At 41.5% G+C, this 26,569-nt stretch overlaps 1 protein-coding gene across 1 annotated transcript in view; it reads right to left on the bottom strand.

Annotated features, from left to right (window-relative positions):
* Positions 1 to 1,180: 1,180 nt before the first annotated feature.
* Positions 1,181 to 26,569, bottom strand: part of Atf6 (activating transcription factor 6) — a 166,524-nt gene continuing 141,135 nt past the window's right edge. The window contains exon 17 of the mRNA XM_027418065.2: positions 1,181 to 1,729. Within this exon, the coding sequence (XP_027273866.1) occupies positions 1,521 to 1,729 (209 nt within the window). The 3' untranslated portion in view covers positions 1,181 to 1,520. The remainder of the gene's footprint in view (positions 1,730 to 26,569) is intronic.

The following is a 26,569-nucleotide window of genomic DNA, read 5'->3' as shown; positions in this document are numbered from 1 at the left end:
GCCCAGAGAACAGTTGTTGGTGAGGAGCCAGGCAGAAAATGACCTGACTGCACTTAACCCTTGAGGGCTGTGTGGACTGGATGGGGAACACCTGACCAAGGCTTGCAAGCAACTGGGGAAATTGTATCAGAAAGCTCTGAGGGAGTTCTCACTTCAGAAGGAAGGCAGCACACGAGAAACGGCAGGAGTCCTGACACCCATTTCTGTGAATATGCCAGTGTACAACGTACACTACAATATAAATTTAGCTGCTTGCTATGGTAAAGGAAGCAGGCAAAATACAATAAAATACATGTGAACATAACTTTTGCTTTCTCATTTATTTATTTAGAGATGGTTTCTCTATATAGTTTTGTTTGTCCTGGAACTTGGTATGTAGACCAGGCTGATCTCAAACTCAGAGCCTGCCCTGCCTCCTAAGTGGTGCTAGGATCAAAGGTGTGTGCCCAGTCACAGATTTTTTTTCTCTCTCTATTTCCTCCCTCCCTCCCTCCCTCTCCCCCCTCTCTCTTTCTCCCTCTTCCTTCCTCCCTCCCACCCTCCCTCCCTCCCTTTTTCCCTCATCTTTCCACTGGAGAAAGTGCAATATTTTGCCACAGTATGGTGCAGCCTCTCAGTGGTAATCCATGCTTGCTGTGTGCATTGTCAGTCCTTAAGGGAAAAAAACTCTCTAGTCTTGCTTAAATCTGAAGTCACCTCCAAGTTCCTTTGCTGAGTCTGCTTTCACAGAGGTGTGTCCTGGGTGGAGGATTCATCATCAGAAAGAAACATTTGCCCTGAGGTTCTTAAAGATCTGTGCTGGTTAGCAGAGTTCCAAGAGAGAAAGGTAGCAGTGGCTCTCAGCTTACATTGTTGCCATCTCAGCCCCCAGTGTTTAAACACACAAGTAAATGGAGTCACCGCCTCTTCCTACATTCCACAACACGCCTTCCCGCCCCTTCTCTCCAGTGTGAGGCTCATGCTCTGACCCCACAACAGTTATTTGTCCAGGGCTGAACCACAAATCACAAGTAAAAATAAACTATCAACTGGGGATAATCCCATTACCCCAAACTGTTTTGACTCTTTGTGGGATGTTTTTGGCTATTCGGATTTTTGAAATGTGTTTTCTCAAGTATAATATTCTGGATGGATTTGAAGTAAAGGAGGGAAAAGCCAATTGTTGGAAACCCCATGAGCATGTGTTCTAAAGCTTTAAATAAAAATCACTTTACTGTGCCAGGAAGTGAGGTGGACAAAATATCTGGAGGAAGATGACTAAGAACAAAACATATCCAATAGGAAAGCAATGAAGAAAGATACATCAGAATAACCAACGGCAGGCAACACTGTGATACGGTGGCTCTGCCACGAGAGGACTGCTCTCTAGCACGTTCTACACAGGCGAGTAGGCGGTGAAAATCAGAGTGGCTTCTTGTTCTCTCTCTTTCCCTGAGTCCAGTACGAGGCAGTTCTCCACTTGCCAAGGAGGCAGAGAGCAGCACTGCTCACCAGCTCTTCAGGTTGGCCAGGCTCGGGCACTACTGTAAGGACTCAGGAATGGTGCTGACAACATGAGTTGTCTCTGTGGCTGTTGGAGGGGAACCAAAGAAGGTGTTGGTTTGGTTCCTCTGATGATCTCGGAGATAAGGAGGGACAGAGGAGCTTTTGATGTGGAGGATCCTGGTGTCCATCACCTGACAATCAATCTGCATCATTACTTCATAGTCCTGCCCGTTGATGACGTTATCTGCAGAGTAGACACAGGGTTAGGCGGTCAATTGGGTGTGAGCCATCACTACACTTTTAAAGGCAGCAGGAGCTTTATCAGTCTTCCCTCCTGTGGAGACTGATACCCAAGACAGCTAGAGGAAGGAGGGAGAAACCACATCACCCTAACAAGGAAGAAATAGGAAGGCCCTTACATCTTCCATTTCATGGTACTCCTTATTTTAAGAATTATTTACTTTTTGATCTTTAGTTGTTCACTTTTGGTTAACTTGTACGTCCCCTGGAAAGGTTTCGGGACTACTCACAATATTTTCTCTACTACATCTCAACCCTCAAACCACATTGTTTCTCATTCTTACTTTGCTGTCATGCCCCCTCCCCATTTCACTACTTATATATACTCATACCTTCAAGTCCAAAAAACTATAAACTACATATTCCCCAACAAGTACCCTAGCACCATTGTTGCTAAACCTTACTGGGGACACAAGTGATACATACAGTGAGCATGATCCAAACTCCCAAGAATGCTGGGATGTCTTTAGAAGACCCAAACTAGGAACCCATGGGCAGAAGGCGGTAGTTAAAGCCTAAGGGCAGAGACTATTTACTCAATAAAATTATAGCAGAAAATATCCAAGACCACAGAAGGAAATGGACATCCAATTACACAAGCATTTAGAGCCCCCAAAGAGCTATGACTAGACAACCTTTCCATGACCTATGTATCATAGTTAAGATGTCTTTGGTTTTTCTGTGGCTGTGATGAAATACTCCTACAAGGGAAACTTAAAGAAGAGTCATTCTGGCTCAGTTCAAGGCACATCTATCATGGAGAGGAAGCCAAGATGGCAGAAGCCTGAGGCAGCTTGAGGCAGCTGGCCACACTGCATCCATAGGCAAGAATCAAACAGAGATGAATGCATGCTGCTGCTCAGCTCTTAATTTCCATTTTCCCCATTCAGGATCCCATCCAGGGAACAGCCCCATCCATATAGTGAGTGTCATCCACCTCTATGAAAACCATCAAGAAATCTTCCACAGCCATGTCCAAGGTCCATCTCCCAGATTATTCTAGATTCTGTCAAGTTGACTACGCTAACTGCTACAGATGTATAAAGTTCAAAATGAAGAAATATTAAAAGTTGTAAGGAGAAAATGTTTATTCATATACAAGTAAGACATATCAGAAAACAACAGATTTATTGTTGGCAAACCTAAAAACCAAGAATGCATAGAATGATATACTTCAAGTCCTAATCATAAATAACTGCCAAGCAAGAACATTATACCACCAAGTTATTTCTTGACAGTTCCAGATAATCACAAGCTAAGACAATCAATGACAACCATGCCAGCACTGCAGAAAACACTTACAGGAATACTACAGACACAGAAAGGAGAAAGAGTCTTAGCCATGACAGCAAAGGAGAGCCGAGAAGGAATTCATTATGCACAACACAGGAAACCAGCAAATCCCCAATACTAACAGGAGGAAGAAGATAACTACCAATAATTCAAACAACCACAACAACCTACGGTTGTTGGTTGGTGCCAGAACCACCACCAAAACAACTAATGGGAATAACAAGCCCCTCTCTATAATAACCTTAAAAGCAATGACTTAACTAACCATTGAAATAAAACAGATTGACTGGATTAAAAAACAAACTTCATTGTTTCTTGTCTCCAAGAAACATAACGAGGAGGCCCACCACAATGATGAGCAAGTATGTGCTGGAGAGATGGGAGACAAAGAGAAACTGGGTGGTTACTGTGCTGTGGAGAGGGGTGGAACTGGAGGTGTGATGGTGGTGGGGAACAGCCTGATGTGAGAGGCCTATGCTGCCACCTGAGGCACCAGCAGTGGTGTGGGCAAGGGAGAGCTGACAGGCTGACCAACTTAGCTATCACTCAGGCCTATATCCAGGGCTTTGAGTCGGCCTCCCCAACATCGACCCCACCGGTCCAGTGGAACCACAGCTGTAGGAGCTCCATGATTCTGGACAATAGCGTGACATCTGAGAGATGTCTCTGTGAGGGTTGAGTATTGATGGTGTAGCAGAAACCAGAGGCATTGAACCAGACCAATGACTCATTGCAATAAACATATACAAGTAAAGCTGTTTGGGCAAAAGGATATACTTCATAACACACCACAGCTTCAAATGCCACTATGATGAGTGAGCATGTGATGACAAAGTGGGAAAGACGGAGGAGCAGAGTGGCACATGCACAGCAGAGTGGACATACAATAGCTGTGACGGGTGTGAGAGAAGTCTGTGGTTGATAGAGGAGCCGGTCATTGCCTAGAGGGGTTGGCGAGATGTTCTTCTTCTTGTTGTTGTAGTCGTTTTAATTTTTTATTTTCTTTTGGCAGGGAGGTTACAAAGGTGGAGGATGGCTATGGAAGGACTAGGAAATGAGTAGGATTAGGGTGCATGATATGACATTCACAAAGAATCCATAAATATTATGTTATTTTAAAAACAGAGATGAAAACACAGAAGGAAGGAAGAAAGGGGGAGGGAGGGAGGGAGGGAGGAGGAGGGAGGGACGGAGGGAGGGAGGGAGGGAGGAAAGAAGGAAGATAACCCACTGGCAAAATTATCTCAAACTAAGAGTCAAAGGATGAAATCAACCTTCCCAGCAAACATCAAAGGCTTCAAACAAAACCTAATAGAAGACTAAGCCCAGGACATCTGAAAAAAGGGAAAACATTTGAAGACCATACACTAGGACAAAGATGATCTTATTTCAGCAATGCAAAGTTGGGTCGACATAAGCAAATCAATAAATATTTCAGAATATGTAAGTACACTTAAAGACAGAAATGAATTAACCATTTCAACACACACATAAAAGGTACCTGACAAAAGTTCTATATGCCTTCATGATAAAAGTCTTGAAGAAAGGAGGAACAGAAGGAACATACAATATAAAGGCAATATATAGCAAACGTACAGCCAACTTTAAACAAGGGAAGCATCATTTCCTCTAAAACCTGGAATGATACATGGGTGATGTCTTTCTCCTCTCATCCAACAGAATTCTCAAAGTCGTCGCTAGCGCAATAAGAAAAGAAATAGAAGGGACATAAACAGCAAAGTGAGAGCTCATCTGACCCCATTTTAGGTGACACCATTCTGGACATAAAAGGTACAGTACTCAAGGTACAGTGAAGACTGACAAGACTCTGAGATCTGTGTTTTCAGCAAAGTAGTAGGATGCACAATCAACACGCTAAAACCACTAGTTTTTCTATATTCCAACAATGAATTTGCTAAGAAGAGAATTAAGAACAATTATTCAATTCAAAATAGCCTCAATTACAACAAGAAAATCCCTAGGAATATGTCTAACTAAGAAGGTAAAAGGACTCTACAATGAAAATTTTAAGGCACAAAAGAAACTAAAGAATATACTAGACAACAGAACGACTTTCAGTGCTCATGAATTAGCAGAATTTTATGGAAATGACTATAGTACCAAATAGGGTCTATATGTGGTGATATCTTTCTTGCACACAGATACACTATGATTAAAAAACTCAAATAATATTCTTTACAGAACTAGAAAAAATAACTTAAAATTCATATGAAAACCACAAAAGAGCCCAAATAGTTAAACTGTTTCTAAGCAGAAAGAACAATGTTTGATATCATAGTATCTAACCTCACATTATACCTGAGCCAGAGTAGCCACAGCATGTACTGTCACAGAGGAAAGGAACACAGACCAATGGAACACGAGAGAGGACCCAGAAATCAGCTCACATAGCTGATTCTGGGTCCTATTATCCTATTTGATAAAGGTATTAGAAAGACACATTGGAAACAAGACAACCTTTTTGAAACCTTCTTCTTCTGCATACAGAATGAAATTCCATCCCCATCTCTTAAACAAACAAAAGCATCAGTTTAAAATGTAGCAAAGACCTTAATAGAAAATATATGACAAGCTGAAACTGCTAGAGGAAAAAGACTTTAAGACAAAGACATAGGCAAGATTTTTTTTGAAAGCACTCCAGAAGGATAAACATAATTCTAAGAATTGACAAATGGGATTATTTAAAATTAAAAAGCTTGCTCTCCTCCTCCCCTGTGCTAGGGAGCCCACAGTGGTCATCGCCACTTCCTGAGCTTCATCACGCTGCCCAAGGATGACAAGAAAGATTCCAAAAAGTCGGTCAAAAAAGACAAAGACCCAATAAACAAGTCTGGTGGCAAGGCCAAAAAGAAGTAGTCCAAAGGCAAAGTTCAGGACAAGCTCAACAATCTAGTCCTTTAGCTTTAGCTTTAACCAAGCTCCATATGACAAACTGTGTAAGGAAGTTCCCAACCGTAAGCTTATTCCTCCAGTTTCTGTCTCAGAGACTGAAGACTCTCGGTTCCTTGACCAGGACTACTTAGTAAAGGACTTATCAAACTGGTTTCAAAGCAGAGAGCCCAAGTAATTTACACAGAAACAGAAAGGGCAGAGATGCCCCAGCTGCTGGTGAAGATTCATGAACAGGTTCAATCAGCTGTACATTTGGAAAAGTAAAACTTTATTAAATAAAAAAAAATGTAAAAGCTTCTGCACAGCAAAGGAAACTATCAGCAGAGAAAAGAGAGAGCCCATCTTAACCCCAACCTCCCAAAAATACTTTTTCCAGCTATACTTCACCCCAAATCCCAACCATCTAGTCAATGAACAGAACAGACAGTTCTCCAAAGAAGAAACACAAATGACCCAACAAGTATTTTTAAAAGTATTCAACATCCCTAGCCACCAATAAAATGCAAATTAAAGCTGATTCCATCTCACCCCAGTCAGAATGGCTGAGATCAAGAAGGCAACAACAAGCACTAGTGAGGACATGAGGAAAGAGGAATACTCTGCCCTGACTGTGGGAGTATGAGCTGCACATCCACTATAGGAACCAATCCAGAGGCGAACCATATGACCCAGCTATATCATTCTTGGGTATGCCACAGAAAGGTTTCTAGATCCTACCGCAGAGAGAGCTTACTGCTGAATTATTCACAATAATTAAGATGCCCATCAACAGGTACATGGATAAAGAAAACATGGTACATATATGCAATGGAATTTTACCCAGCCAGGAAGAAAAGTGACATTATAACATTTTCAGGAAAATGGATGAAACTACAAATTGTTATGTGAAGTGAAACAAGTCAGCCTCAGAAAGAAAATACTGTGTGTTTTCTTTTGTATATGAATTGTATGCATGTGTATATATTTATGGTATGCGTGTATGGGGGATGGTGTATGTCCTGAAACTAGAATGGGAACCAGGAAGTGGGAAGGGGTTAAGGGGGGAAGAGAGAAAGAGTAATAGAATACATGTGACTTGAGAGTTGTAGGGGCTCCTGGGAAGAGGAAGAGGATTGGTAGCAGGGACAGGAGAGTTGGGGTGGGGAAACAGGAACAACAAAAAAAGAATGTATGCAATGCCATAATAAATCCCAATCCTGCACACACTTACAAAATACTGAAGGGGCTATTTATGGTTTTTAAAATAAGGGCTGGAATCACTGTCAGAGCTAACATCACATGATACCTAAGTGCAGATACCACTGTGTTCTGTATGCTTTTCACACAGTGAATTGCACTTAGAGCAACCGGATCAGAAGGTTTAGAGCACCACAGAGCAGGGCACAGGGAAGAATATTTAAGCCCTCATTTTGCTCCTCAATGATGGAAAGAACTGTCAAGGGACAAGCCATGTGATAAAGGAGACCTTTATCAGGAAGGCCATTCCCAAAGATTTGTTTATTTATGTATATGGGTTTTTTTGTCTACACGCACATCTGCACATCAGAAGACATCATCAGATCCCACGGGACTACAGTTATAGGTGGTTGTGAGCTGCCATGTGGGTGCTGGAAATTGGACTCAGGACCTCAGGAAGAGCTGCCTGTGCTCTTAGCCACTGAGTCATCTCTCCAGCTCCACCAGTACAGCTTCTAACTCCACTGATTCTCCCAACTGGGAATTTAGCAGTGAAGACAGAAGAACTCATGGACATCTGATCACTGGATCACTACCATAGTAGGGCAACAGACATTTCCAGAGTTCCTGATTCCATGCTGAAGTGCAGTTCCAATGTCAGATTGAAGGGGGGAGCTTAGTTCTTATAGACAGTAGTGGTATCTGTAAGGAACATAAAACTATGTAGAGTCCTGCTAAATATATATACAAGGTAACACTACTATGAATTTAAAGATTGTTTTTCATCATTCTTATTATGAGTGTGAGCACACATGGGCATACACGACCCCCCCCCCCACACACACACAGAGCAGATACCAGACAAGGGTTGGATCCCCTGGATCTGGAGGTCAGGTGATTATGAGCCACCTGACTGTTGTGGGATATTTTGATCACACTCGACACTCCTGAGACTGTCAATAAAGTTTACTTTGAATCATAGGGCTACTAGCTAGCTACTAGCTGACCAAAATTAGCCATAGAGGTTTTGCAGGACCAAGGACATTTAGAGAGACACAGGAAGCAGTAGGGGGGAGCTTAGAAAGATTCCTGGCCCTTTTGGATTGAGGAAAGAAAGAGGAGGTCACTCTTCGCTTCTCTGCCACTTCTCTGATCATTCAGGTTGTTTGTTTGTTTGTTTGTTTGTTTTCAAGACAGGGTTTCTCTGTGGCTTTGGAGGCTGTCCTGGAACTAGCTCTTGTAGACCAGGCTGGTCTCAAACTCACAAACATCTGCCTGCCTTTGCCTCCCGAGTGCTGGGATTTAAGGTGTGAGCCACCACCACCTGACTCATACCTGATTCCCTAGTTTTTATTAATACAGAGTAACTAAATAAATGCTTCAATGCTGTGGCTGCTGGAAACTAAACTCAGTTCTCTAGGAAAGCAGCGTGTGCTCATCTCTGCAGCCTCTACTACCACGAGTCTGAAATACTCAGATATGTACTATACTTCCTCCTTGATTCATAAGAGGATCAAAGTTCTGTACTTCATGGTCAGGGCCAAATTACTCCCTCGTTTGTAATTCTGGGTGGTCATTTTCCAACGTGTAGTAAATGAAATGACAAGGGAATTATAAACAGATAATATTTCTCAATCCTAGCTGAATTAGTCACGGCACTCCACCAGAAGCTCTGAGAACTTGGAAGACTGTTCAATAGTCGACGTGGCATCTGATTTTGCATGTTCATCTGTGAATCTGGGGCTGTGTTGTTGGTATAGCCTAGTCTCACACAACCTTTCTATTATGATCATACAAAGCCAGGCTGCAATTTTTAAGTGTTGAATACTTTTTAGTGACAAAGAGCTCAGATTAAAACTACCATTCTTCCTATCCCATTATCATTTCTTTGAACTTTTACACTAGATAGGTCAAACATTTTGGAAGAAAACCCAAAGTTTGACATTTGGTCTTTAGTCTCCACTGTTATGTTTGGGGAAAGTGAGCCATAAAGCTTGTCACACAGGAAGGTGGGACAGCTTGAGAATCTAGTCTTGGGTGTTTTCAAAGACGGTCTAATATACAGACTTCAGAGAGTCTCTACATTCTCTGAAATTGTACTAAAAACGTTTTATGTTTTAGAAGAAGAGCCTTTTAGATTCTTAATGGTAAAATTTTAAAAAGACACCATCAGATAAATCCACGAACCTATTCATTTTATTACATATGATACATTCCTTATATTTTAAGTCCAAGGAAAAATATGCCTGTGCCTTGATATGTTAGTCATTGCCTAAAACACTCTCATTGATAAGTTTCCCCTTACAACTCTTTTAAGTCTCTTTGATTACAATGGAGCTACTTCCCTTCTTTTCAGCCTTACCAGAGGTGAAGAACAGCTGGCTGCTGCTGTGCACTACCTAACCTCTTCTTCAAGGTCATTGCTATAGCAGCTTAACATCAGTTTTCCAAGTCATGACTCCATGCAATGGATTTCAAATTATTTCTTTATACAACTAAATTTGAATGTCTAGAAGTTAGCTAGTGTTTCACATTGAACTATTTTCCAGAAAGTAGAAGGTGGAAGAAAGACATTCTGCTAATGTATTTGGAATCATTTCATTTAGAACATGTGACCAAGTTCGGATTTCAAGGCGCCACACCAGCCATTTCCTTTTGGAAGTACAGTCAGTGTGTGTGTGTGTGTGTGTGTGTGTGTGTGTGTGTGTGTGTGTGTGTGTGTATACAGCACAGAAGACCAAATAATGGGAAACACATGTCAGAGACATGAAATACATATTACTAATTTTTATTGGGTTTTTTTGGGGGAGGATTAATTCAGAATCCAGATGACAGTTTAAGATCGGGATTGGGCTCTTTAATATAGTTTAAACCACCTGCAGAAGACATTACATCCATATACCTGCTGTAGTTTAAACTGATAACTAGAGTTCTTTAATGCCTTAAATATCAAAAGGAGATGAAAGACCTAGAAATACAAGCTCTGATGGAAAACTAAAGCTGCAATTGGATTCCCAACCTAGCAGCCCTAGCTATGGATGAAATGGCATTGTTATCTTCAACCCATCCAGGAGGCTCAGAGTGGGTCTGGTCTAGGTGGTTTTAAAATATATTCTGTTCTTCCCTTCCTCCTCCTGATGGTGACAAGTGCTAGGGCATGGTAACTAGAAGCAATGCTGGGAGACTATACAGATCTAGACAGTAAATAAAGGCAGCAGAATTGAGGAAACCCTTCCGCAAGACATGCTAGATACATTCTTGCAATGCTGGGACTGAATGCAGGGCCTCCATCACTGAGCTATGCTGCCAACCCTGGATACTTTGTGATATGCCATTAGGAGTCGCAAGGTTCCCACCATCTTTAAAGATTAGAGACTACGGCAGCACTAGTCTGCTCTGGGCGATCTTATAAGACAGTTCTTTGGGTGAGGGGGAGGGGGTTCATATAACATAATCAGACAATAAACAAGGCAGTCTTACCATTACCGATGTTTGAATTGCTACAACTAAAGGACGACAGACTGAGAAAGAGGCTCATGGTAACTCTATGTAAAACAAAGTCATCCTGCAGTCAAGGCTGGCCTTAAACTTCAGGCAATTCTGCCTCACCCTTTCCAACGCTGAGATTAAAGATGTGAGTTACCATATCTGGTTCAAGGTAGCTTGATCTTGCCTAGGTCCCTATGGTGCTGTACCACTTACTGTAGGGTCCTGCTATTCCTGTAAGACTCTGTGCCCTGTTACCAGGTGAACACCTCTAGAAAGGACAGCACCTTCAACTGATACCAACAATTTGCTACCCAATGTGACTAAAATGATCAAAGCAGGGTGTGAAAACTTCAGTTAGCCTTGGAGGGCAGGGGAGGAAGAGCTCTTAGAGAGAAACAGGGTCAAGATGTGAGTGGCTGGAACAGAGCACACATTTTAAAGATGATGTCTTCACTGTGGAGGGTTCTGCTAAGAGAAAGTCATGGGCTCCTGATGAGAGGGAACATGGTAAACCCTGTTGAGGAGTTGAGAACCAAGTTATGTAAAAAGACTTATAAACCTTTTTCCCTCTCCAAATACATACTTAAGAAAGAAGGGGAGGAGGAAGGGAAAGAGGAAGGGAGAGAGGGAGGGAGGAGGGAGGGAGGGAGGAGGGAGGGAGGGAGGGAGAGTCATACCTATCTGGGAAAATAGAACACAAAAATGGAGTCACACTTAAGTGAAGGTTCTCTAAGTTTATGTTTCTACCGATACATACATGGAAACCACAACATTTAAAAAAATATCCACCTTGTGTGCTGGGACTTTTGAAGCACACAGAATGAGACAGAAACCGATCCAAGTCTGGTAGAATGCATGAACCAAATATTTTACACTTAAAAATCCATCAGGCAACTAAAAGGAAAAGAGATGAAAGGCAGCAAGCACGAGCCCCGGAATGTGTTTCTGAATGCTCAGAGGGCCAGGCAGCCAGGAAAGGTGTCTCAACATTGAGGGTGGAAAAATTCCAGGCAATGTGGAATTCTGGACAGCTTGTAAACACACAATAACTGAATTAAGCACAGTTTGCCAAGGGGCTATTTGTTGAGAGATGACTAACACAAAAACCAGAACTCTGACCATTAACAGTACTAAATATCCAAAATTTTACATAAAGTTTAATTTTTAAAAGTAACAAGATTTGACCAGTGCTTTGTAGAGAAGTGTGTGTGTGTGTGTGTGTGTGTGTGTGTGTATGATAGGTTTATTTAGTTGTCATTTATGTGTATGAGTGTTTACCCATATGTCTGTGTACCACACGTTGTACCTGGTGACAGCAGAGCTGGAAGAAGGCTTCTGATCCCTGGGATTTGTAGTTATAGATGGTTTGGAGCTGCCAATGTGTGTGCTAAGAACTGAACCTATGTCCTATGAAAAGGCAGCCAGTGCCCAAAACGGCTGAGCCACCTCTCCATTGCCAAAGACAGATTTTCATCTAGAATTAGCCACAAACCCCAAAGAAGCAGTTTGTTCTGTGCAAATGTGTCTGGTGCCAGGCTATGCTTACAGATATCTACACCTGAATCTGGAGACACAATAGACAACTTCAGTGAAAACAAACTGGAAAACACAAGAGCCAGAAGCACACTGAATAAAGGCATGCTATAATGTCATCTGTCTTGGTGGCTTCTCACTTCCATAAGCTAATTCTACTCTGCCAGTACATCTCTAACTGTGACACTTCAGCACACCACACACTGCTGGTGTTCTTACTCTGCTTAGGGAGAAGCCCTGCTCTGCTATTTTGACCCACTCAGTGTCTCTACTTAGTCCAACCCTAACAGTCCTTTAAGTCCTACTTTGAGTATCAACTTCTAAGAAGGCTTCCGTGAGAACTCCAATGCTGGTATTTATGTTAGGCAAAGGAAAGGAAGTTAGGCTTCTTTAAGGAATGGCTGACAAAAACTGGGAGTAGGGTGAAATGAAAGGGGATAAGGGTGGTAAGAGCAGACGCTCTCCTTCAGCAACTGGTAAGAATACTGATGAGTAACTGTCACAATGCAGATGGTGACACAGACGGCACACGTAGGGACAAAGACTTCCCAGTAACTGTCACAAATGTCCTTTGAAAACAAAAAAAAGAGAGAAAGGAAGAAAGAAAGAAAGAAAGAAAGAAAGAAAGAAAGAAAGAAAGAAATTAAAAAGTTTCTCTGATGGGAAGATTTTAGGATGGAAAGTGATTAAAGGCAGAGAGAAGGTTGAGGTGGGTTATCACACATTCACTTGTAACAAAACCAGGATTTACTTGTCAGCATTTGCTGGAATAGAGGAGTTGGAATAGAGGAGTGTGTACAAATAACCCAAAGGGCGTTGAGGGCGGTTTAAAATGAATACGCAGAGAAGTATGCTGAGTAAAAATGAAGGCCGCTTCAAATATATATCCTAGAGATACATGTACATATCATGTATGTTTGTATATACATGTGTGTGAATAGATTTTTACCCCAATATCTGACTCCCGAGTCTTTGTTGATAATAAATAATTTAGATAAATACTTCATTATGTCCCTTAGTGTTTTGTAACATGTTTCTCCTCTTCCTCCTCTTTTTTTTTTTTTTTTTTCGAGACAGGGTTTCTCTGTGTATCGTTGGAGCCTATCCTGGCACTCGCTCTGGAGACTAGACTGGCCTTGAACTCACAGAGATCTGCCTGCCTCTGCCTCCCGAGTGCTGGGATTAAAGGCGTGCGCCACCAACGCCTGGCCAACATGCTTCTCTTCTTGCAAGCAAATCTTACTAACAAAAGGCAAGCAAGTTGGATTTGTGCCTGTAATCTAGTACCTCAGTTTTGAGACAGGACAGTCAAGAGTTACAGGCCAGCATGGACTATATATTGAGTCCTTATCTTAAAAAACAAACAAACAAACAAACAAAGCAACAATAATCAGTAGATCCAAATAGCATGCCCAGATCTGAGACGGCTATTGCAGTCCCTCAATCCCATTCTTAGTTAAAATATAGTCCAGTACTAAGTCACTCAAGATTTTTCTTTTAGCATTTAAAAAACACTATATTTATCTTGTATAACATGCAGGGTTTTGTTGTTGTTGTTGTTTTAATCTTAAAACTCATCAGCTAATGCAGATACCACTTTGAGGCAAGAAACAGCTGGTGAATGTCTTAAGTTTGATCAATGGCTGAAGCACACTATGGCATTTCCAGCATTCACTCCTGCAGATGAAATAATCAGAAAACACTCATTCTGAAGAGAATGAGAAAGAATTTTCCCCTTTTCTGCTACTGGAAACCAGCGTAACAAAGCACTAAGGAAAAAGTCTTCAAGGCAATCAGTAAGTTCTGGAGGCCACCAAGAGGAGCTGGAAGAGGTCACTACTCTGATGCCCATACCAAAAAGTTAGAGCACCCTGGCTACTAACCTTCTCTCAGACTCTCAACTAAATGATTGATTTCAGATTGTGGAATGTTTTTGATCTCCATAAAAAAAAAAATCAGTTAGAAAATACTATCCCATTTCTATGAATTTTGATACATACTGTGCAAAATTATAAAAAGCCTCACTTGTGATTTATAACAATGTTGCTTCCTTAAGAGAATACATTTTTGAGTTATTATAAAGTGGCATACAGACATCTCTCTTGATGTGGTGCTGGTTTTACCCTTTGAGTCCTCAAGAATCCTTCTTCTTAGCAGGTTGGGCAGCCTCTCTCCTCTCTGTTAATCAGGCTCCTTTGAGCCCCACCTTTTCAGCTTTTGTAGAATTCAACCTGAGCAAGTATCTTGCTAGTGTACAGCGTGGTACTTGGTCATTTACAACACCCACCCAACCCTGGCTGGCTTTCAGGAAGAATTCTGCTGAGTCTGTAGGGGAAGCTGTAGCCACGCCTTCTTAGGGGCTGGCTACAAGAGTACCTGAGGGCTTGTGAGGGCGTGGTCAGAGTGAGTAGGGGGACTGCGTTTTCGGTTTCGGTTTCTCTTTTTGCTTCTTGCTGTACAGACTACCACCGGCTGGCTGGTTCGCTCTGTAAGTAAGGCTTTTCCCTATTAAATACCCTTATATTTCTACCTGACTCCGTATTGGTAATTTACTACTATATCTGGTTGTCAGAAGCGGGATATTGGAAACCCACACCCCATTTGGGACAGGCTGTGGGTTCCATCGGGCCCGCCGCCTAGGCCGGGAAAGCACCCACTCTCCACAGGCGTTCCCGGCTAGCAGCTGACCCACAGCAGCTGTGCTGCTCAGTCATCCACCCAGTTTCTAGCTGCCTAGAGATAAGCGCAGCCGCTTTTGTGACCGCTCTCCACCGCTGACCGACTGCTGCCAAACGCCTCGGAATAACTGAACACCTGTGCTACCTGCTGATCAAATATATTTACTGCATCTGGAGTAGAAATCAGGTAAAATTATGGCGGAATATTTATCATTTGCTAAAATTGGTAATATTTTTGCTTATTACGTGAATTCACTGTTTGAGGAGGATGTTAATGTGCCAATTACTGGCCTATATGCCATAATGGCAGTTAGCTTGCTGGTACAAATAGTATTACTAGCCAGAGGACACAGGAATAGGGATAAGGATAACCTCACCACCTGCTTGCAGGAAATAACAGCTTTACGATTAGGTCAGACCACAATTGTGCAGCAAGTGGAACAGAAATTGGATGATAAGCTTGGCTCTGTGTCCAATACACTAAAGACAGAGCTGTCTGATGAGATACAGCGTATTTATGATAAGATAAACACAGAGAGATCCTCCATGTCTGAGGCCTTAGAGGCTAGGCTGTCAGAAGACCATGACCAGCTAAAGAATATCTGTAGCCAGCTAGAAACTCAGATAGGCAATGTTACTCATCAACTAGATGCAACGGTGCAAAATACCCAGCATAGGGTTGAAGAATTGGACAATGCCATTCAATCAGTCATTGAAGCATCCAAGGTAGCAGATCAGAAGTTTGAGTCTAGATTTGAATGTTTGGAAGATAATTTACAGTACAGGGCTGACAGATTACATAGGTCCATACGGTCGATTGCTGAGGACTCAAAATCAGCAAATCATGACCTGGAATCTAGACTCCAATACCTAGAAGGCAGTTTCCATGCCATCCAGATGCTGTCTAAGGATGATCGTATGAAAGACCTAGAAAAACGTGTAGATGAGCAGTTAGAGCAATTTACAGATTCACTAACGTGCTTAGAATCTTTTATGATTAAGGAGATTGAAACTTTTCAAAAGGATATCATTGCTAGGCTTAAAGATCAGTGGGATGCCTCAGAAGCAGAATCACTCCAATCCCAGGCACCTACTCCACCCAGGTATCGTGACTATTCTTCTAAGGTTGTTACTCGTACACCATTAGTGTACCCAGCTACCATGGTAGAAAAGCCAGCTTCTAAGAAACACCCTCATGGACGAATGGTTTATGAATGGCAACCTATACAGCCGAAGGATCTTAAGAATATTAAAGAATCAGTTGTCTCATATGGTCTCCATAGCCCATACGTAAAACAGCTATTACATTCATGGGCAACCTTTAACAGGGTGACACCCACAGATTGGGAACGATTGGTAGCAGCTGTACTTGAGAATTCATGCCAAATCCAGTGGAAGGCATTGGTAAGGGAAGAGGCAAAGCTCCTTGAACGTCAGGGCATAAAGGAAGGTTTTGAAGCGCCTCTAGATAAGCTTCTTGGTCAGGGTATTTATGCTGACCCACAGGTTCAGGCTGAATATGATGACGATATACTGTCTCTTTGCAGGAAAGCAGCATTAAATGCCTGGGATAAGGTTCGTGAGCCAGGAGAACGTCTAGAAGCTTATACCAGAATAGAACAGGGACCTACAGAACAGTTCCAGGACTTCTTACAAAGGTTAACTAGGGCAGTAGAATTACAGGTAACAGATCCAGAAACAAGACAATCAATTATATATACAATAGCTTATGAAAATGCAAACCCTATATGCAAAAGAATACTTTTGCCTTTAAAGATCAGATCAGCTCCGTTAGAAGAATGGGTTTTGTATGCAGCCAACATTGACTATAATGTGCAAGATACTGGAGCTTGGGTAGGAGAAGCCATCTCCAAAGGTTTAAAACGGCAACAGGAAATTAAAAGGTCTAGAGGTGAGGATGTAAGGGCTTGGCAAGGAGAAGCACCTTACAGAGGTCAACATAGATACCAAGAGGCTAGAGGTTACTACTACTATGAACCAGAACCTTGGGTAGGAAGAGCCTTCCCCTGGAGACCACGAAGGCTCCAGGAACCTAGATGTTTCAACTGTGGTAAAATGGGACATACTAAGAGAAATTGTAGACAAATGAATTCTAACAATGCCTCATATGGAAGGCCACTGCCTTCTGGATTGTGTAGAAGATGTGGTAAGGGCAGACACTGGACCAATGAATGTAGATCGACCAGGGACATACAAGGAAACCCCTTAAGGTCGGGAAACCCCGAGGGGGGCCTCAAGAAGGCCCCCACATCGAGAAAGGTCAGGTCATTTCCAATAGCAGTGGAAGACAATCTCTCACAGGAACAATAGACAGTTCTTTGCATATTGTGAAAAAAGATATTGCTCTAGATGGTAGTTTGAATAGTGATGAAGAATCAAGTGTGAATGGACAAAATGAGAAACGCATATTTTGGCAAGCTTCTATTAATGATAAAAGGCCTCAGTTAAAAGTTAAAATTAATAATAAAGTTATTTCTGGCTTAGTGGACACTGGGGCGGATGTAACTATTATTACTCAAAAGTCTTGGCCTCAGAAATGGCCTCTTAGAGAGGCAAATGTACAATTTTTAGGAATTGGAACTCTATCTAGAGTTCGACAGAGTGTTAACTCAGTGGTCTGCATTGGACCGGAAGGACAGAAAGGGATACTGAAACCATACGTGGCAGATATAGCTATAAATCTCTGGGGTCGTGATCTCTTACAGCAATGGAATACTCAGATTAATATTCCTCCAGTGTCAGATACAAATTATGAAAAAGATCTGGTAAGACGCTATGGAAAACGGTTACCAACCATCCACGCTGTACAGAAACTAGGTACAAATGATGGACCTTCAGAGGAGCCAAAGGCCCTGCCATTGAAGTGGCTTACAGATGAACCAGTTTGGGTAGGACAATGGCCTATGACCTCTGAGAAGCTAGAGGCTTTAGAAAAGTTAGTACAGGAACAGCTAGATGCTGGACACATAGAGGAATCTACCAGTCCTTGGAATTCTCCTGTCTTTGTCATCAAAAAGAAGTCAGGTAAGTGGAGAATGCTGACAGACCTGAGAGCTATAAATAAGGTAATTCAACCAATGGGCTCTCTGCAACCTGGAATGCCATTACCTTCCTTAATACCTAAAGGATGGCCTATCATAGTCATTGATCTAAAAGACTGTTTTTTCACAATACCGTTACAGGAAAATGATAGAGAAAAATTTGCATTTACTGTACCAACTCTTAATAATTCACAGCCAGTTAGGAGATATCAATGGAGGGTTTTGCCACAAGGAATGCTAAATAGCCCTACTTTGTGTCAACACTTTGTACAGCAACCTTTGGGAATAATTCGTAAGAAATTTCCACAATCTCTTGTTTATCATTACATGGATGATATTCTTTTATCAGATTCTAATAAGGAAACTTTGGAACGTATGTTTGAAATGGTGAAGGAAGTTCTGCCTCGTTGGGGATTACAGATTGCACCAGAAAAGATACAAAGAGGAAATTCTATTAACTATTTAGGTTACAAGATAGACTTACAGAGAATCAGACCTCAAAAGGTACAAATTAGGAGAGATCGGTATCAAACTCTTAATTCTCTTCAGAAATTATTAGGGGAAATTTCTCAATTACAGACAATTATTGGTGTAGAAGGACATGACTTAAAGCATTTAAAAATGGCCCTTAAAGGTGATAAGGACCTAAACAGTCCTAGAATATTATCTGATGAGGCAGAAAAAGAGTTACAATGGGTAGAAAACAGAATATTGAATGCACATGTAGATCGGATAAACCTTAATTTAGACTGTATTCTGGTTATCTTGCCATCCAGAGAATACCCTTCTGGAATTCTGATGCAGAGGGAAGACACTATATTGGAATGGATATTTCTGCCACATAAACAGAATAAAAAGTTAAAGACATATATAGAAAAGATTTCTGATTTGATTTTAAAGGGTAAATTAAGACTTCGCCAGCTGACTGGAAAAGATCCAGCAGAAATTATAGTACCTTTAACTAATGAAGAAATTTCTTCCTTATGGAAAGATAATGAATATTGGCAAATAGCTCTTACTGACTTTTTGGGAACAATTAGCAACAACTATCCCAAAACTGACAGAATTAAATTCATAAAAAAGACAGTCTGGATTCTTCCACGTATTGTAAGACAAACTCCCATTTCTGGAGTTCTTACCTTCTACACTGATGCCAACAAATCAGGTAAGGCAGGTTATAAAGCAGGTGAGGTAAGTAAAGTAGTTCAAAGTCCATATACATCTGTACAGAAGGCAGAATTATATGCAATTCTCATGGTACTTAAGGATTTTACAGAACCTCTTAATATAGTTACTGATTCTCAGTATGCAGAGAGAGTCGTGTTACATATTGAGACTGCAGAATTTGTTCCTGATAATACAGAATTAACTTCTCTGTTTTTACAATTACAGGAAACTATCAGAAACAGAAGTAATCCTATGTATATTACACATATCAGATCCCATACGGGTCTGCCTGGCCCACTAGCACAAGGCAATGATGAGATTGATCGTTTATTAATTGGAAGTGTGCTAGAAGCCTCAGAATTTCATAAGAAACATCATGTAAATAGCAAAGGTTTGAAAAAGGACTTCTCTATCACTTGGCAACAAGCCAAGGAGATAGTGAAAAACTGTCCTACTTGTTCCTTTTATAATCAAACTCCATTGCCAGCAGGTTGTAATCCTAAGGGCATTCGGAGAAATGAGGTTTGGCAGATGGATGTCTTTCACTTTGCAGAGTTTGGAAATTTGAAATATGTGCATCATACCATAGACACATTCTCAGGGTTCCAATGGGCTACTGCTCTTAACTCTGAAAAAGCTGATTCTGTTATTATACACCTGCTAGAGGTGATGGCAGTTATGGGTATACCTGCACAAATAAAAACTGACAATGCTCCAGCATATGTCTCTACGAAATTGGAACAATTTTTCAAATATTATAACATAAAGCATGTTACTGGTATACCACACAATCCTACAGGACAAGCAGTGGTTGAGAGATCTAATAGAACACTTAAGGAGATGCTCAACAAACAAGCTTGGAAGACTAAACCCCCCAAACATAGGTTGCATAATGCTTTATTAACACTAAACTTTCTTAATGCCAATGAAAAAGGACAAACAGCTGCAGAAAGACACTGGACTACGGAAAAAACTGCTGAACTCAATCAGCCAGTATACTTCAAAGATGTACTAACCTCTGCATGGAAACCAGGACATGTATTACGTTGGGGTAGGGGTTTTGCATTGGTTTCTACAGGAGAAGAAACACTTTGGATACCATCAAAGTTGATCAAGATTCGACTGGAAAAGGAAAAACCTCTCAACAAGGACAAATGACAGGTATTCTACTAAGGTATATCTTATAAACTAAATAGAAGCCTCCCAAAGGAAAGGGAAGTGTTTTGCTTTTATCTTCACAGGAAAACTCATCTTCAGAAGGCAAAAGACACTGCATGGGTAGATACTTAAGAAGAAAAGGTAGCTATAACCATCAAATAGAAGGAATGTGCCATACGGTAAACTTTACAGCTGTCTCTCAAAAAACTCTATTTCTCTTTATTTCCTAGTCCCTATTCAATTAAACCAATGCTGGACTTAGAGGTGGATTTGGCTTTCCTCCTCTAAAATCCAAGCACATTATTTAACTAAGCTTTAGTGTTTCTGTGTTGTATCAAGAAGCCAATTGATGTAATACAGAATAAAAGAAGAATTTGGGGACTGTCTTTGTCTTTTCTTGGATCTTTCTCTCAAGGTGTACACCCTTTCATAATTGTTATGCTCTCATGGTTGCATTCCCTAGCATGTGTACATACACAAGCAAACATTTCTCTGCTAACTGTTTATGTTTGAGTCCCACACAGCCAATGAAGACCTGCCTGACAGCAATCCCTGGACACCCTGGAAAGAAAATGGGCCACAGCTCCTCGACTGCACTGGATCCAACTTGCTCCATTTCAGCTGACACTCCGGCCAGAGGTTCGGGTACTGACTTCAATCAAGTTGAGGATTTCAAGCGAGATCTTCAATCAAGTGAATCCCATCTAACATGGACTGGATACTAACATTTTCTTTCTACAGGACCCCACATGACTATCATCGTCCCATTTCAGCAGGAAGTAACTTGGAAAATGCTACGCCCCCTTTCCCCATTGTTGTCAGTTAGGATAGTGTATATACCTAGTTAGGAATAGCTTCCTATTGTTTATGACTTTAGGGTTTAGTTAAAATAGATAGTTATCTTCTTAAGTTTTAATCCTCTTTTAGACTAAAAGGGGAATTGTAGGGGAAGCTGTAGCCACGCCTTCTTAGGGGCTGGCTACAAGAGTACCTGAGGGCTTGTGAGGGCGTGGTCAGAGTGAGTAGGGGGACTGCGTTTTCGGTTTCGGTTTCTCTTTTTGCTTCTTGCTGTACAGACTACCACCGGCTGGCTGGTTCGCTCTGTAAGTAAGGCTTTTCCCTATTAAATACCCTTATATTTCTACCTGACTCCGTATTGGTAATTTACTACTATATGAGTCCATCTAGCAAGAAGCCCTCTTAGATCTCATGCTTCGTCTTAGGAATTTTCCAGTTACTGATGCCTCCTGGGCACCCTTCTCTTAGGCTATAAGCTCCTAATCCCTTTCCCCCAACTGCAAGACCTCCTTATGAAGGTCCCTATACACATTGTCACCGCCATCACTGAATAAAGTCTTCCTTCCTGAATTCAACCGGTGGCATGAGTGACATTTTCTTTAACATTGTTAGTTGCTGCTGTCTGTCCCATTTCTTTCAGAAAAAGGAAACAGTAATGCTCATGAGACTAAATCTTGGTATATATCACTGTTGGCAAGAAGCCAAGCAGCATTTTAGAAAATTATAAGTAAGTTATAAAATGCTAGGATGGGTAGATGTCATGTCTGATCCACTGAGAAAGAGTAAGAAAGAGGGGGAGATGATAAGGTCCAATGTAGAGAAATTTCCTGCTCTTACCTGTTTTATAAATGTCATGAACAGGAATCAAATAACTTTTTTTGTTGTTGGCTTGTTGGGTTTTTAAGGATAAGAACAGCTATATAGTAAGTTATATATGAAATAAAAAACTGGCATAATTGAGTAAATGTAACATTCTGGTGTTCCAGTCAACTGTGAAAATGACAAACATGGCTGAAAAACAGAAACTGTGTTGTAGGGCACATGGGCCAGTAAAAGATGGCACTGAGGGGGAAGTCAGATGGGTGAGTCCTGAGTTGTTTACAAAAAAAGGTGATTGGTTGCCTAGGTCAAACCAGATAAGGTCACGGCATGAACAGCTTATGCTCACTAGGTAAAGCCTAGTGCATGATAGGCTGACCTTAAACCACTGGCTGGCTGTTTTCCTGCCCTGTGTTTTTTTCCTTTAAAAGATCCTTGCTATGGGACAATAAACAAGTTCCTGCTTGACTAGACTCCCTGCTGCATCTGATTGTCTCTGGGAGAACTTTCCTGGGACCCAGCTCAGCCTTCCTCAGTTGGGCTAAGACCCTGCACTGGGTCTGCTCCATCCCCCCCTAGATCCTAGTGGAATGTATTCCAAATACAGTCTGAGAAGAGCTTCAAGGCCAGATTCCCAGAGATTCCTGGCGGTAACTATGGGACTCACACCACTAAGATTTCTTTTTTAAATCAAGGATGTCGTTTGAATTTCTGAACCCCATAAAGGTTCCTTGTGCCTGCTGACAGAACACCTCCTACTAGAGCTCATTAACTCAACAAAAACCTGTCTTTTGTAAAAGCCAGGCAGCTGTCTCCCAAGAGTTTTAACATCAAGTTTAAAATAAATGTGGATCCTCTCCATGCTCCTCCTCACATTCACTCTAATCTGTTAGCGGCAGCAGCTGTGAGATCAGGGATCTTGTGGCACCTTATGTAAAAATATACAGTAGGATGGCTGGAAAGATGGCTTAGTGGTCAAGTGCATTGGCTGCTCTTACACAAGACCTGGGTTTGATTCCCAGAACCCATAGAGCAGCTAACAACCGTCTGTAACTCCAGTTGCAGGAGATCCAATACCCTCTTCTGACTTCCTTGGATACCAGGCACACATGTGGTACTCAGGCAAAATACTTTACAAATAAATCTAAAAAAACCTACAAAATATGTAGGTGGGAGACACAGGTAGTGTGCTCATAAAGGCAGATGGCGGAGGACTCAGCATATTAGAGTAGAGTCAGGGTAAACTGTTTTCAGCTAAGATGCCTAGTCAATGTATCAACTATCAATCCACATTCATGCATGTAACATGGATTTGCTCTAAATGTTTATGTAACAGTTACTATCTTCATGTAATGGTTCTGAGGAAGAATATATGGGAGGCACTAATAACATTTCACAGGGTGGGATATAAAGAACTGCAGAAGACTATAACAGCATGCTTACATCTAACAGAAATTATTAAACTTATTTTTAGGATTCTATTTATTGCTGTTTTATGGGATAATTACATACCTTATAACGAAAAGTCTTTCTAGAATAAGCAGAGAAAGAATGGAGTGGCATTTTGGAAAAAGTAAGACTTCCTAGGTTCAAACATATTCCCTGGTACAGTGACAAGAATAACTGCTACAATAAATTAAAGACATTTCTGTCCAAACAAATTCACAGAGTTGCCTGAACCCATGTGCACATATAGAAAAGTGCTCAAAAGATTAATTCCTTCTGGATCTAATGGAAATAGAGTAAGACAAGGTTGACCAAGGGTGCTGGCATTTTATTTTCAAATAAAAGTTTCAGCATAAATGACAGATCAGATCCCAGCTTTAGCACCTAACTTGGGTTCTTACTTTCTCAGACTTGTTCTACATTGCCTCAGCTGCAGCTTCACTGTGTCTTAAGACACTGTGAAGTAGTCCAATAGGAATGAGAATTACAATCTTTATTCAACCTGTGGACATAACAGCACATAGTCAGAAATGAGCTTGAGAAGCTGCCTCTTTCTCAGAAGGATAAAAATCTGCAAGGAGCTGCATTTTATTCTCTCTCAAAGAGAATTCTGACAAAGAAATTTACCAGGCTGAGACAACGTCAAACACTGCATTTAACCTTATTTACCAATATTTGTGCAGTTGGACAGCCAATGGCCTGACTTATGGGGGTATGTTCTTAATTGGAAATGGCAAGGGGTGCAGGGCCATGCTGTAGACATACTTCCTTTCCTGAGCCAGACAGGACTGTTACCGCCTGAGTTTCCTGGCTTGCTTTGTGGCATGTCTGGCCTGCGGGTAACCCAGAGGAAGCAGCATTTGGAGTTTCCCCATGGCAGAGCTAGCTGAATGAAGCTCAGACATCCTCAGTTTAAAACAGCGGGACAAAAAGCCTACATTTTGTTCAATTAGAAGGAAGGGAAGAATCAAGCACATGGCAATTAAGGGAAGTTATAGAAATATCCATGTCCTACTACACAATAGTTATATACACAGACTTAAGTAAATTATAAATTTTCGTGCACTTTTGTGATGATTCAAGTTAGAGTTGTGCCAGTCTTAGAAATGACATTCTCTCCCATTTTAAACCTTGGGAATGTGAGGCCCAAAAATTCTTAGGTTAAGTTCTGTAGTTTATTCTCATTATTACTGCTTCTCGAAGACAGTCCAAAGGAGAGATAGTCTACATCCTCCATAGGATAGTAACTTGGGAACAACTGCTTAAGATGCAAATCACTTAAAAAGTATTCACAATTAACTGGGTTTTATTTATATTACCACTTAGAACATTTTCTGGATTTTAGCTTACTAAGACTCCAAACTGAAGAAGCATGAGATGTAGACCAGAGGACTAGGGTTATTGAGCTCAAACACCTTCAGGACACATCATTTTAAGAAAAAGCCTCTTTGATCTTCCACTTTCTAGTCTACTTCTATTCATTAAATATTTACTGAATCACTATTGGGCCAAGTCTGGTCTAGGTGTTTGAAGTGAAAGGGAAAAAATCCTACAAAGGTTTCCTCTCACAGACTTTACATTCTAATGGTGAGGTACAAGCAGACAGGAAATAAGAGAAATAAATAGTATATTTGAAAATGATGGAAGACTAGGGGTAAAAGGAAGGCATGGGATGGATACAAAGGAAATGGTACAGGCTACACTGGAGGCAAAGAAGTCCTCTGGGGTAGGCCATTGAGAGGAGTTTCTTGACTCAGGGTCTACACAACTGAGAAAGGTAACCAAGTGAGTATCTGGGGAAAGATCATTACAGGATGTGGGAATAAGGAGGCCAGCAAAGCACGCTTCCTTCTTGGTCACCCAGACTGAGTCCTTTACTTAGATGAGATGAGATGCACAGGGAAGGTATGAGCAGGAGAGCTCAGGCTATGACTCTATGATGTCACTCTGACTAACAGCTTATTTATTTCAAGGCACAGGAGAGCAAGTTACATGTGCACATTTCTTAAGGACTAACTGTGATGGTATTTGTGAAAGGTTTTCAGAATGTGGGGAGATATAACATGTGAGGACTTTTACCATATGGAGTTGGTGTGGCAGAGTGGAAATGCCAGGCTTTACAATAGTCATAGACCTGAAGACTAGTTACCAGCTAGCAAGTTTTTGTAACATTATCTGTAACAGAGAAACTAATACCTAACCATATTTCAAGAGTTAATTATGACAAGCACCAGTCACAGCAAGCAACACACAGTTTTCAATACAGCAAGGAATGAAAGGTGCCTCTGCACAGGTGAAGTCTCAGAGCACCAGCAACCCTGGGGTCTAGCCTGCCCTTCTACTATCTACTTCATGGTCTTATGGAGGGGAAGTCGACACACTGTCCACTGTTCAATCATGTAATTTACAATGATTGCTGCTTTCCTGGGGGCAGTGTGAGAGTTGAGGAGTGAATACTTGCAACATCACTGTACAAAAAGAAAGACTGCAGTGTTCCTATTGATCATGTAAGTGTGACTGCAGTGTTCCCTACTGTTCATACAAGTGTGACTGAAGTGTTCCCAAATGTGACTAACACTGATGTTAAGACAGGAGTGAAGAGCAAAGGGGTCCAGACCAGGCTCGTGAAACCCACAGAAACAGCTGACCTGAACAAGGGAGAGTTCTTGGTCCCCAGACTGATAGCTGGGAAACCAGCATGGGACTGATCCAGACCCCCTGAATGTGGGTGTCAGTGAGGAGACATTGGAAATCTATGGGGCCCCTTGTAGTGGATCAGTACTTATCCCCAGCATAGGAATGGACTTTGGGAGCCCATCCCACATGGAGGGATGCTCCCTGAGCGTAGGCCCTATCCCAAAGGATATGACTGACTCTGAAGACCCCCTACGGAAGGCCTCACCTTCCCAAGGGAGCAGAAAGGGTATGGAATAGGTAGGGTGTTAGTTGGGAGCACAGGGGAGGAGGGGAGGGAGAGGGAACTGGAACTGACATGTAAAACAATCTTGTTTCTAATTCAAATAAAAAAAATTCAAATTAAAAAAAAAAGACGATGAGAAAAAAATCCAGGGGGGGGTTAGCTGCATTGGAAACCAGCAGATTTATCTACTATTCAGAAAACAGTATCCAGAACTTTCCCCCCCTTGTTCATTCACAGATAAGGGAGAAAGAGAGGTGGAGAGGAGGGGAGGAGGAGGAGGAGCTGGAGGGGAAACAGGACATAGGGAAGAAGAGGGAGGAGGGAGCTCCTGT

The sequence above is a fragment of the Cricetulus griseus genome, chromosome 5 (assembly GCF_003668045.3).
Source record: "Cricetulus griseus strain 17A/GY chromosome 5, alternate assembly CriGri-PICRH-1.0, whole genome shotgun sequence".
Classification (NCBI taxonomy): Eukaryota; Metazoa; Chordata; class Mammalia; order Rodentia; family Cricetidae; genus Cricetulus; species Cricetulus griseus.
This window is presented reverse-complemented; position numbering and strand designations above follow the sequence as displayed.